Source organism: Anoplopoma fimbria, chromosome 21 (assembly GCF_027596085.1).
Source record: "Anoplopoma fimbria isolate UVic2021 breed Golden Eagle Sablefish chromosome 21, Afim_UVic_2022, whole genome shotgun sequence".
NCBI classification, from domain to species: Eukaryota; Metazoa; Chordata; class Actinopteri; order Perciformes; family Anoplopomatidae; genus Anoplopoma; species Anoplopoma fimbria.
In genome coordinates, this window is record NC_072469.1 from 10,585,245 (window position 1) to 10,598,533 (window position 13,289).

A 13,289-nucleotide genomic window follows, 5' to 3' on the forward strand; every position below is an offset into this window, starting at 1 on the left:
TTTCTCTTAAAACTATTAAGTTGATTCAGAAAACTTTTAAATTATGTTTTGATCATTAAATATATTCACAAATAAAAGTTATGAAGAACAAGCGTGTGTGTGTGTGTGTGTGTGTGTGTGTGTGTGTGTGTGTGTGTGTGTGTGTGTGTGTGTGTGTGTGTGTGTGTACTCACTGAGGTAGAAGAAGTTACCAGGCAGGGAGTTCTGGTTCAGGTTGTTGTAGGTGAGGTCCAGCACCTCCAGAGCAGGCAATGAACCGAATCCTCTGGGCAAGCCGCTCAGACGGTTCATACTGTCCTCACAAACACACAAAGGCAAAACCTACATTACACACACAAACCCACCACTGTATGAATGCACTTCACTTTGGAGAGATAGAGAGAGAGGGAGAGAGACACCGTGTAGAACAGCAAGCTCTACGTTACCTCATGTAAACAAACTACGTATCCATCAGCTGTGTGCGCCACATCAGACTGGAGATGTAACCGCTTCAAAGATTAAACTTTTCCTTTTTTAAATAGATAACACGCTTTATATTGTGTTATTTACACTGAGACGATCTCGCTCCAGCCAGCTGCCTCCTTATTAGAGTTTTTGTAGTGGAGTGAGGAGGTTTCGTATAGAGCACTCCTCATTTCAACTTCACCGGTTGGCCTTCCTAGTCCACTGTGGGGTTTCAACGCAAGCCGCCAGGAATAAACCGAAACAGAGCTTCCAAAAAGTTGAGCTTAAAACGGTGTGCTGTGCTGTGCTGTCATGGACATAATGCAAAAAAATAGATATTCAAATAGTTCAAATGACTTTTGAAAAGGTTTGAATTCAGAATCAGTGCGTCATCTAATCAGCTCTTAGGATTGGGCTTCATAGAGATCACTGATCAAACTATCTAATATCAGCTGATACTGATCGGCCAAACATTTACAACACAAAACATTGAAACCAAACGGATACAGCCTCTTGGATGTTCACGTCTTTTTACGCTTTTTTTTTTTTTAATTAACCGTTAGTTACCAGTAAATGGTTTTATTGCTGATAAACAAGATTGATGGATTGGTGATGAACTAGACTGAGTTTATGTATATACATACAACGGGTAAAATAAGTATTGAACACGTCACCATTTTTCTCAGTAAATATATTTCTAAAGGTGCTATTGACATGATATTTTCACCAGATGTTGGTAACAACCCAAGTAATCCATACATACAAAGAAAACAAAACAAATAAGTTCAGAAATTAGGTGATGTGTAATCAAATGGAATGACACGGGGAAAAAGTATTGAACACGCTTACTGAAATTTATTTAATACTTCGTACAAAAGCCTTTGTTGGTAATGACAGCTTCAAGACGCCTCCTGTATGGAGAAACTAGTCGCATGCATTGCTCAGGTGTGATTTTGGCCCATTCTTCCACACAAACAGTCTTCAAATCTTGAAGGTTCCGTGGGCCTCTTCTATGAACTCGGATCTTTAGTTCTTTCCATAGATTTTCTATTGGATTCAAGTCAGGTGATTGGCTGGGCCATTCTAGCAGCTTTATTTTCTTTCTCTGAAACCAATTGATAGTTTCCTTGGCTGTGTGTTTGGGATCATTGTCTTGCTGAAATGTCTACCCTCGTTTCATCTTCATCATCCTGGTAGATGGCAGCAGATTTTTATCCTTCCTTCAATTATATTAAGTGTGCCAGTGCTGTATGCTGAAAAACAGCCCCACACCATGATGTTCCCACCTCCAAACTTCACTGTTGGTATGGTGTTTTTGGGGTGATGTGCAGTGCCATTTGACCTCCAAACATGGTGTGTATTATGGCATCCAAAGAGTTCAATTTTGGTCTCATCTGACCAGACTATATTCTCCCAGTATTTCAAGGCTTGTCTAAATGTTGTGCAGCAAACTTTAAACTAGTTTCAACATGCTTTTTCTTCAGCAATGGAGTCTTGCGTGCATACAGGCCACGGCGGTCGAGTGCATTACTTATTGTTTTCTTTGAAACAATTGTACCTGCTAATTCCAGGTTTCTTTCTGAAGCTCTCCACAAGTGGTCCTTGGCTCTTGGACAACTCTTCTGATAATTCTTTTCACTCCTCTGTCAGAAATCTTGCGAGGAGCACCTGGTCGTGGCTGGTTTATGGTGAAATGATGTTCTTTCCACTTCCGGATTATGGCCCCAACAGTGCTCACTGGAACATTCAGAAGTTTAGAAATCCTTCTGTAACCAATGCCATCAGTATGTTTTGCAACAATAAGGTTGTGAAGGTCTTGAGAGAGCTCTTTGCTTTTACCCATCATGAGATGTTTCTTGTGTGACACCTTGGTAATGAGACACCTTTTTATAGGCCATCAGTTGGGACTGAACCAGCTGATATTAATTTGCACTGACAAGGGGCAGGATTGCTTTCTAATTACTGATAGATTTCAGCTGGTGTCTTGGCTTTCCATGCCTTTTTGCACCTCCCTTTCTTCATGTGTTCAATACTTTTTCCCTGTGTCATTCCATTTGATTACACATCACCTAATTTCTGAACTTATTTGTTTGGTTTTGTTAGAAATATATTTACTGAGAAAAATGGTGACGTGTTCAATACTTATTTTACCCGCCGTATACTCATGTGTGTTTGTGTGGGCGACCACGCGACAGGTCAATGGAACGACCATTCTATTCCAATCCTATGATGCGTGTTTGACAGATGAGATTAAGCACTTACAAGGTTGCCACACACACACACACACACACACACACACACACACACACACACACACACACACACACACACACACACACACACACACACACACACACACACACACACACACACACACACACACACACACACAAACAGACGATGAAAAGTGAATGCGCGGCCTGAATAGCAGTTTGAGGCTTACACTATCCAGATGATGTTTGTCTGTGGATCAATACACACTAAGGCTCCCCCCCTAATCCTCCCGTCACTGACACCCTGCCTGTGTAAGCTCAACACACACAGAAAGCATTTCTGGCCAACAGGTGAGGAACTGAACCTCTGTCAACACTGGCGCACAAACAGGCTTTCTAAGATTGGATGCGAACATGGGTGTTTGTACATGAGTGTTATGCATGTGTGAGTATTACTTATGTTGAACATTGCTGATGATGCAATGCTGCAAAGGGAAATGAAGGGGGCTTCAGCTGAAGATCAAGTTTCAAACTGAAGTGTCTGTAAACCTGCAGTTGGACCCCCCTTTGAATGAGGTCTCTCTGTCACAAAGCCTAATGAACCGAATCAACCAGAGCGGCTCCAAGGTCCAAAAGAACTCCTGTAACCAAATCTGAGCTGGAACAGCCTGAGGGGGCGATTTGTGTATCACTGTGGAGAGACTGCAGAGATGGAGAAGGGAATCTAGTGACAGAGGAAGAATGTAGTGTGTGTGTGTGTTTTGTGGTTATGAAGGAGACAGGAGGATGATCAGACAGTAGACAAGCCTGGCCTCAGGGCAGCAGCAAATGAACAAGAGGCAACATACCTATGTAATGCTTCAGCATGTGTGTGTGTGTGTGTGTGTGTGTGTGTGTGTGTGTGTGTGTGTGTGTGTGTGTGTGTGTGTGTGTGTGTGAGAGAGAGAGCGACATACCCAAGGTTGAGGTGTTTCAGCTTCTGCAGACTGCTGATCTGAGTGGGCAGCTCTTCAATCTGGTTGTTGAACATGTTCAGAACCTCCAGGTTCTTCAGCTCAGAAACGTTAGCAGGTACAGCTGGAAGACACACGCAGAGAAGCAAAATGACGAGCATATCTCACAAACACACACACACTCACACTCGCACACGACGCACGCATGCACGCACACAAGCAGCTCTTCAAGATGTTCTTAGCTTTTTTACAGTGTGGGCAGCACTCATCCACAGCCCTAACTCCTGACGAGCAGCTCAGCGTCATTAGCTGCAGAGGCTCCGACAAACCTCATGTGACTCCGTGCTTCCCTCCCAGGATTTAGTGAGACTGTGGTGGGGGGGACCTCGGACCCTCTACCAGGGTCAGGGGTCATGCTCTTGAAATGGGCAATTCTGCATAATGAGTAGACTTTTACTTTTGGTACTATAGGTAGATTTTGATGACAATACTTTTACTCGAGTAACATTTTGAATGCAGGACTTTACATGTTACAGAGTATTCTTTTACACTGTGCTCTAGTAAACACTTTAATCATAAACACATTGGTTGTATAAATATGAATGGTAATGACAGGGCAAAAAAGTCAGACTCACAAAGCGCAGTAAACAGAACACGACCCGTATTTCTAGACACATCGCCACAGGTGGTGCACTGAGGACATTCTGTCTCTGAAGGAGCAGCGTGCTCCTACACCTTTAGCAGGTCACCAGAGTCTCGGTAATTATGGGAAACAATGAATAAATAAGACCATTAGCAGCTGTGTTGGCCCCGCCTCTACACGGTGACATTTAAACAGCACACATATTGCAGTTTCTGTCTTCCCTTCCATCTGTAGTTTTATTCCCTGACGGTCTGAGGACACAGAGGCGGACACAGATCAATGGGCTGATAACAAAGAGCAGGAAGTTTATCAGATTATTGGACTGATCAATGGAAGCAACAGAAGGACGAGGAGGAGAGTAAACCAGCGGCCGGGCCCTGACCTGAAATCTGCCACGAGAATGAGCATTTGAGAGGGGAGGTCTGGGCAAACTGATACTACATCAGTTAGACCCTTGTGTGTGTGTGTGTGTGTGTGTGTGTGTGTGTGTGTGTGTGTGTGTGTGTGTGTGTGTGTGTGTGTGTGTGTGTGTGTGTGTGTGTGTGTAGAATCAAACCACCGATTGTTTAACCTGCCACCTTTGAAGATGTTAAACACATAATGTAATTATTGGAAGTCCGATAGACCCTAAGTGCCACTCAGGTGAGGACTGTTAGTAGGGTCAGCGAGGTAAACGTGCTTTCAGAAACATTTGACATTTGGTGGACACGGACTATGTGCCACTAGTTGATGTGTGTTTTCGTCACACACACACATTCCTCATGCCTGAAAAGCTAAGGGGAGTGATAGGAGTGATGTTATAATAGCAAAGTAACGGGCGGCTTAGGAAGCAAACTGTACCACTGTTAACTCAGTCAGCGAGTCACATGCTCTGGCCATGGGTCAACAGCTTTTATCAAAAGATACAGGCAGCATCACTTAAGTTCTAGTGAATAGAACAAAAATGAGTTGGAGACACCATCAACTCACTGCGACTGAGTTACACACAACGGATGCACTACTCTTTTTGTATCGTATCTTTGTAAACCATGAAGAGATATCTGTGTTCTGTTGTTTTGGGATGGGATTGTTGTGCTTGTGCTGTGGAACTAGGACATTGTTGATGGCAACTCCCACTTTTGGATCTGCTATGCAACATATATGAAATCATGCTCAATCCAATGAGCATTTCTCAAAAGTTAACTATCTATTTTACAGTATGCGTTTGTCCCATTTGACTCTGATGAACCCACAATAGTGTTAAAACATTAGTGTCTTTGCACCAGTAAAGTAATAATGGAATTGGTAGGTTTAGCTTATAGAATGAGCATCATCCAAGCAATCATGTCAATATAACCTTGTCAAAGAATTGCCATTTAAGTTCATGTTAAATTAATGGCACACGGCTTCCTGATCGGGTGGGACTAAAGCTATTCCTGTAGGTTCAGAGATATGAAAATGAAATAGAGACGCTGTTAAACAGTCCATGTTTCCAACCCAGCAGAACGCCAGGGGAAAGTCTGAATATAAGACTGGCGTTGTAAAGATCAACAGATTGTTGGTTTTATGCCTCGACTACTGTCAATTGACGTTCTTCTTCTAATTTATTTAAAATGTCATAACAATAACTTAGTTAACCAGTCGATTAGGAACAAACTGTGAAAAAGAAAAACCAAAAGAGGAACCACTAGATGGCAGAAGGCTACCCGACAACATCAGCATGAGTTTCCTCACCTGCAAAACAACACCATCAAATCCACACGGTTCATACACCTTCAGGAGCAATTTAGGGTCTGGGCCCAATCCAGATCTCAACACTCAAAATTCCATGAGGGTTTAGTTCTGTCCCACTGTCAAATCATCAAGTGTTTGAGGGCTCTCCAGCAGACACGTTCCATAAGACCACGGCCGTTTCTCAATATGTGAACTTCTCTGTACTTGTGTCCTCGTGAACTTGTGAAACGTCATCTAGCGCGGCCCAAGTACTGTTCCAATACACAAGTTCGCATTCAGCCAAGTACGGTCCAGATACCCGGATGTGTCCTCGCTCCGCCCATTATATCGGGGATGCATCGGAGTAGACTTGTGTGGACTTTGGACAGCCAAGTATCCCAGAATGCATTTCACCAGCAAACAAGAGACGACAGTGGCGGAGACGGCTCACAACTGTCATCATATCATTGTCTAAATACTGCTGTTGTTGTGTAACGGAATTTAGTTTTAACATTTTTTTAAGCGAGAATGTAGTTGTTAAGACTTAAAATATGCGGTCAATTTATCCAGATAGAGCCTGTTTGAAAAAAGCGCCGACGTTTGTCGGAGATATGAGAGGACCAGAGAGGAGACCGGGCGGTGGTGCTCATGTAGCCCGCTGACAGCAGCCTGATCTCGGCTAGGCCTCTCCAGATGTGCCGCTGGCTCCGGTGTCTCTGTGGTTGTGGTTGCAGATGTAACACAAAACATATACATATTAATATTTTTATATTTTCTAAATGAAAACGAAAAAAGGCAGGGTTGTGTTTTATATCATATTTCGTTTTATTGTCAATATATATGACTGAAGATAACCGGAGTAGGCGGGACCGACGAGCTGAGTTGGTGACGTCGTGACGTTGGTGACGTCATCAAGTTCGCTGCTGTTCCAATTGCAAAATGACCGTACTGCGTCCTCCCATCCTCGGGAGTTTGTACTCCCGAGTCGAACTATCCAAGTATGAACTTGCAAGTTTGCAAGTCCATACTTGACCATACTTGGTATTGAGAAACGGCCCATATATCTGCCGACTTTGCCCAAGGGAATTACCCACAATTCATAGTGATGTGACGTCAAACACAGTGTGACCAGAGGAAGCATGGAGACATAAAAAAGTTAAGCAAAGAGGATGGCACATGGGTGTTCAGCCTGGCAAACTACATTTACTCAGAAATGGATTAACATGGAACATTAAAACACATGCAATGGAATAAAAGGAAAGAATGAGGAATGCAACTACAGACTATTTTACACAGCTGGTTCATTCATCAACTTATCATTTTGTTAACGAAGCTGTTTTGCCAAAAAAAAAAAAAATCTCCTTTTTGAGTCAAGAGCCTGGAAGATGTTCAAATCTGGGAGAAAAAAAAAAAAGTATAAATACCCACATTGTACATAACATGTTGTGACGTTGTCATAGTAACGTAATAGGGTACAGCAAAGTGCTGTCCCATTCGGTTTTCACCATTTAAAGCACTTAAAGCATCACACACCATTTACAAGGTGACATCAGTTTGGACCCTGAGGGTTCAGGTTTAAGGCTTTAGGGGGGACACTGGGTTGGGACTTAGTGTCTTGCCAAAGGACACTTTGACGTTGACTAGAGGAGTGAACCGACGCTTGGAAGACAAAATACTCTACCTCTAGCAATTTGCTCGTCAGATATCATTGTCTTTTTTAAATAAACTGTCATCTGCACAGGAAGTTAGGTTCAGTAAAAGAGTGTGGTGGATGTTAACCTGACTGACTAATGACTAAAGACTAGAAAGTGACTAACAAATCAAGTGACCTATCTTAGTTTGCACACAAACACCATTCTCCTTGACGAGAGTGCTGCAGTTATTTGACCCATCCACCCCCCACTTCCACACCTTGCATTGGTGTTACCTGAAAGCCAGGTGTGTGGCATACAGTCACTAAAAGGTGCCTCTGTGCGTCAATCTCAAATGTGGAGATGCACCGACCAACCAAGTTGGGATTGAGAACGGGTTGGCAAACAGTCACCGCGTCCTGTTCTTCTCCCGGTCAAATCTATTTGCTCATGATGCCTGTGAACATGTCCCGTCCCATTTGTTGTGTTGCATAGCTGCGGGTAGCGTAGCCTGCAAACTGACGTATAAGTTGTCTATAGAACTCACAGGGAAGGCAACATGTTGCCTCGTCGGTGTCTTCAGGGAAAAAGTAGGATTGTACAGTTTTGTTGTTTCTCCATCAACTCAGACTCAGACATTGGACATGGTGTCACGAAAAGTGCAGCTGCATGCTACATGTAAGCTAAGCTGTGATGTTCATGTTAGTTGGTTTTTTTCCTTTGGATGTGTGCAAGTAAGCAGGGTGGAGAAGAATTATATATATACTGTGAGAAGTTTGGCCTCGAAATCGAAAGTTGATTTCAGTGGATTTTGGATGTAGAATCGCAATGGTGACACACCAGAAGCATTTGGAGTGGAACATGCTCACAGTGCCACTGCTTCCAGTTAAAACAGCCACACCAGTCTGTGGTGTGCCAGAGAGTCGGTAAGGACCGTCTGGTTTTAAAGGCCCCGCTGGTTCACTGAGGATGTCAGAAATCAATTTCATTTAGCTGGCCTGTCCCTCTGCGGGCCACTGACCACCGCTCAATCAATGCAACACCACAACAAACCCACAGTATTTATAAGGTCCCCCGTACAATATATGATATTGATTTCCATATGGGCTCTTTTGCTCTGTTGTGTAATAGTGTGACCTGGGGAGCCTTTGGATTATCAGTTTGTATGCTGCTGTGTTTGAGGAAGAAAAGCCCTGCAGCCCTGCGTAGAGACAAAACAAAGCTCTAAAACTGCTTCTCTCCTCTGGTTGTGAGACTCCTTAACTCATCCTCCACCCTCCATATATAGTATTGTTATTTGTTTTGTTTTCTTTCCCTTGTGGCAAAAAAGTACTACAGTCTTAACTTTGTTGTGCAACCCTGTTGTACAATGACAAATAAAAACCTTGTAACTTGTAGTGTTGGTGTCTGAGGACCGTGACGAATACAGTAGAGGAAAGTTGGCACTGGGCAGCAGCCAGCAGAAGCTCTCCGCTTTAACTTTCCAAATGTTACTAGAACTCCTGACTGCCTTCATAAAGCAGCGACATCCAATCCATCCTGTCTGACACAGTGCATCTGTATTTGAAGTGCCCTAAATGATTTGGGATAAGATGGAGGAGAGGAAGAGATTCAGTGATATGTGGGAGAGCTGAGAGTTCCCTTACAGGGCTGGAGTTCCTGAGCATAGGTTTGAGAGTGCCTGCAGGTGCGTAACTACACCAATTATGTTATCCCTGTTACTGTCTGATCTGAGCTATAAATAACCCAGTAGTATGAGATGTGTGTAATCTGTTCATCTCCGGCAGCAGATTAGAAAACACAGCAGAACGTGAACATGTCGATAAACTATCTTAATTATCTGAAGTTGTTTTCCTCCCAGTGTGGAATAGGAAATATTAAGTACTGATCCCATAATGTTATAACAACGAAAATATTGTTACTTTCTCAAAAGCTTTATAATGTCAGAAAACTTTCAACTGAAAAAAAACGAAACTGATCAAAAATCAAAGTGAAATGTGGTTTCTTGTTGGTAGTGAAGTCCTAGTGGAGAGTGGAGAGGACCACTCTGTAGTGAACGCACTGCATCACTTTAAATGGATGACCGTTTCTTTAGTTCACTGATAAGTTCACAATCGTTCTGTACTGGGAGCTCGGCTTTCCCTTAAATGAGGGAAGCACAAGAGGAAAAAGAAGTTTGGGTTCAAAATAACCGCACTAAAAACGTCATTATATTCCTAATAGTAGAGTTTTAGAATAAGCCTTTTACAGAAATGATTCAACAACAAAAGCAAAACTTCATTTGAAAATCTGTTTTTTCTATGTGGAAACACAGGGCAGTGTGAATACGTTGATGGGTCTGTAGTGACCTCTGCTGGTGCTGAACATCACTGATCCCACCACTGCAATCTGCTGCTGATCAACATGTCCATTCAACATTCTCCCTGTTCCACAGGACACATTCAAACTAAGACAAATTCCACACAAGCAAACTCTGACTCTAGCTTAACTTTCAATGGAGCTGGCTCAGGTGTCAAACATTAGTCATGTGATGCCAGGTGGTTGTATGCAAGGAGTTTCTGCAGATGACTTTCAGATCAGAACCAACAAGTCCAGAGTGATAGTTGGGTGATGGTTTTACGTCGTCACAGACGGTAGCTTCAATGCCACGCACACATCACATGTGTCAAAGACATAAAAGGTCACAATCTGTCACAACTGTAGGTTCAGGAAACATGGACTCAGGAAACATGGCCCTGATACACAGTTGCAATGATTTCATAGCAATAAAAAAAATAGATATTAGAGAGAGAATTATAATCTGTTTAACTTCCTGACCATAACTTGTTTAACTATCTATAAGCAACTAAGAAAACAATGCCAAGATTTTGTTTTATCAAAGCAAGTATTTCAATATTAATACAAACATGTATTGTCTAATAACCTGAATAGCGTGTTTTCTGCAAAGACCACTATAGATGACAATAACAAAGTGGAAGGATAGCCTGTTCTGGCCGTTTACATCGACTTCAGGATGGTTGAAATGATGCCATGCAGTCGCCCCCCAGTGCTCCACCCAGGTTATTGTACGTGCTCCAAATATATACAGTGATATAAATTTTAGGCCATACTGCCTAGTCCTAAATTGAACTAATAAAGAATTATTGTCTGTTAGGGAATGTTAGAGATTGGATATGAATACATAAACATGTATTGAAGGATTTAGGATCAACATTCTTGCTGGAACCATATAGACACAGACTGGTTCTGCTGCTTTTGCTTCACAATCACTTCCTGTAGGTTTGATCGGACCCAAATCAGCCCTTCAGGGGATATGGAATACTTCATTTGAAATTTGGAATACAATCCAAGAAGTTCAGTATGAGTAAGAGAACCAAGAATTGGAAGCTTTCTCAGAGGCCAAAAACACTGCAGAGAAGTTTATGATTTATGATGACAGGATTTGTACAACTCTTGAAAGTTAGCCGTTTAAATTTTTTCTTTGCAACAGTTGTGAGGTAAACAGTAGAAATACGGCGTCTGGGTTACAAAGTAATCTACCAGGAGAGAGCGCCCTTACATGTATTTGATGTATTAGACTTTTTTGTTGGACAACCCTTTGTTTTTGTCTATCGGAAATAAAAAGAGCAAACTTTTGCACGCCAGTAGGTTGGAAGAGAACCTAGGGTAGACAATACAAAACAAAAAAAAATACCCTCAAACTGTCTTCACTTGAATTCAGAGATATTTAGTGACAATGTTTCGGTACACTGACCTTCATCGGGTTACTTGTTCTCTATCATAAATGAAACAAAACAATCGACTGCTCTTAATCACTGCTCCTGCTAATTCTTTGCCTGATTGTTTTTCAAATGCCAAAGCAATATTCAAAAGGACTGAACAAAATAAGTGTGCATTACAAAACTTCACATGGAATATTACAGTGAGCATATATACTTTAAACAGTCAGGTAACTAAAACTCCACACTGTTTCAAACATGCCTGCTTTCTAAGTTTAACAGAGTCAGAAGCAGAGCCCCTGCTATGGTCTTTTAAGTTGCAGTTTCAAGAATGCTCAGAAACGGCAGCCACACTGGGCGGGTCAAATTAAATGTAGCCGGTTGACAGCAACTGCTTGCATTTGCGTAAACTCAATCTTCAACACACAGATAAGGAACACCTCTGTAACGGTTGTGTAAAGACCATTCCCCCTGTGCACCAGCTCTGCTTGCAGATATTGGCAGTGCATGAGCCAGAGTACATGAGAATATTATACCAGAAATGCAAAACACTGTTCCACTACCTTTGCCCATTGACGGTTAATCAATCAAGTGTTTGCACTCTTGACAGCATTTGAAACACAATCATTAAGAGTGTAACTCCCAGGTCTACGGGGAGCAAGGACCCAGCGTCAATTCTTCCCACTGAGGATTCAGATGCGTCGGGTTTATCTCTACTTTTTTATTAAGCGGTTAAACAATGGCTTACCAGATTTCTTAAAAACAATCACTGCAGGCTCTGGAAGGGAATAGACCTCATGCCGTGCAGCATTTGATGTATTTTGGCCAATAAAAAAAGTAGCCTGAAAGAATGAAATACATTCAATTGATAAAAGAGGTCCAACAATAAGGGAGAACAGCAAGAGCTGTCGCCCTCTGCTCCCCACCAACACTTTCTCTCCTGCCCTGCAGGTGTCGCTGTTGATGCATTTTTATCAGAATTCAGACAATGTTTGATGTTTTTTTTTTTTTCTGAAAGAAGGAAAAGAAAAAGATAATTTCATATACGATACTGGCTGTATAAGACGCTGCGTATTATACTGGCAGTGTGTACTAATTTGGCCAAAATGTAGCATGTAGTCTGCAGTATGCAAACAAAAGCAGAATCTAAAGTATGCAAAAAAATTGCCTGAGGTCATACTGATTTGAAAAAAATAACTCCAGTATGCATCAGACCTGTCTTCCTCACCTAGTGTATCCCACAATGCAAAGCGCTGGAACTCCACAGTCCATGGTCACAAAAATAAAGTTTTTTTACAGTTTGCATATGTAATTTCATCGCTAAATTCACTTGTGAGAAGTTTTGAGGAGAGAAATTAACTGTGTGCATTTCCAAAGGTGGCCATTTTACGGAAACTGATGCAAAATAGCTCCACAACTGGCAAAAAAGCAAGCGAGCGTAGCCGCCGTCCGGCCGCTAGCTGAGCAGTAGACTGACTGCAGCCGTGTGTGTGCGTGCAGGGGTATCTCCTACAGTACCTTTATCATGTAAAGTGCCTTTAAGTACCTTTAAAAGCACTATACAAATAAAATGTATTATTATTATAAAAAAAAAAGTGTGCATTTCCTCTTGAATTAACACCCATAACGCTAACTGGTTTCCACAGCAAAATGGATTTTGTTTTTAGATATTTGAACACTTAAAAACACCTTTTTAAAACAAAAAATTGCTGTAAAGTAACATACACATGATTTGCAGTAAAAGCAAGCAAAGACAGTGCTATGGTCCCTTAATGGGCAGAAATTCACAACATCACTATAAGGGAAATGGTTTACAATTTGGGCTCTATATTTTTATTACAACGGCACCAAACAGGTTGTGAAAAGGACTTGAATGTTTGTGCTGATTTTAATGCCATATATGTCTCCATGTTGTTCTTTTTTTAATTGCCTAATATTCTGAACGCCCATTTTAACTCTTTTTCTGCTTTTTTAACTATTATTATACTTAGTAG

At 41.8% G+C, this 13,289-nt stretch overlaps 1 protein-coding gene across 1 annotated transcript in view; it reads right to left on the minus strand.

Annotated features, from left to right (window-relative positions):
- rsu1 (Ras suppressor protein 1) overlaps positions 1 to 13,289 on the minus strand; it is a 70,127-nt gene that overhangs the window by 54,947 nt on the left and 1,891 nt on the right. Inside the window, exons 4-5 of the mRNA XM_054622816.1 lie at positions 3,614 to 3,734; positions 174 to 292 (exon numbers count right to left, since the gene is read on the minus strand). Of these exons, the coding sequence (XP_054478791.1) occupies positions 174 to 292; positions 3,614 to 3,734 (240 nt within the window). The remainder of the gene's footprint in view (positions 1 to 173; positions 293 to 3,613; positions 3,735 to 13,289) is intronic.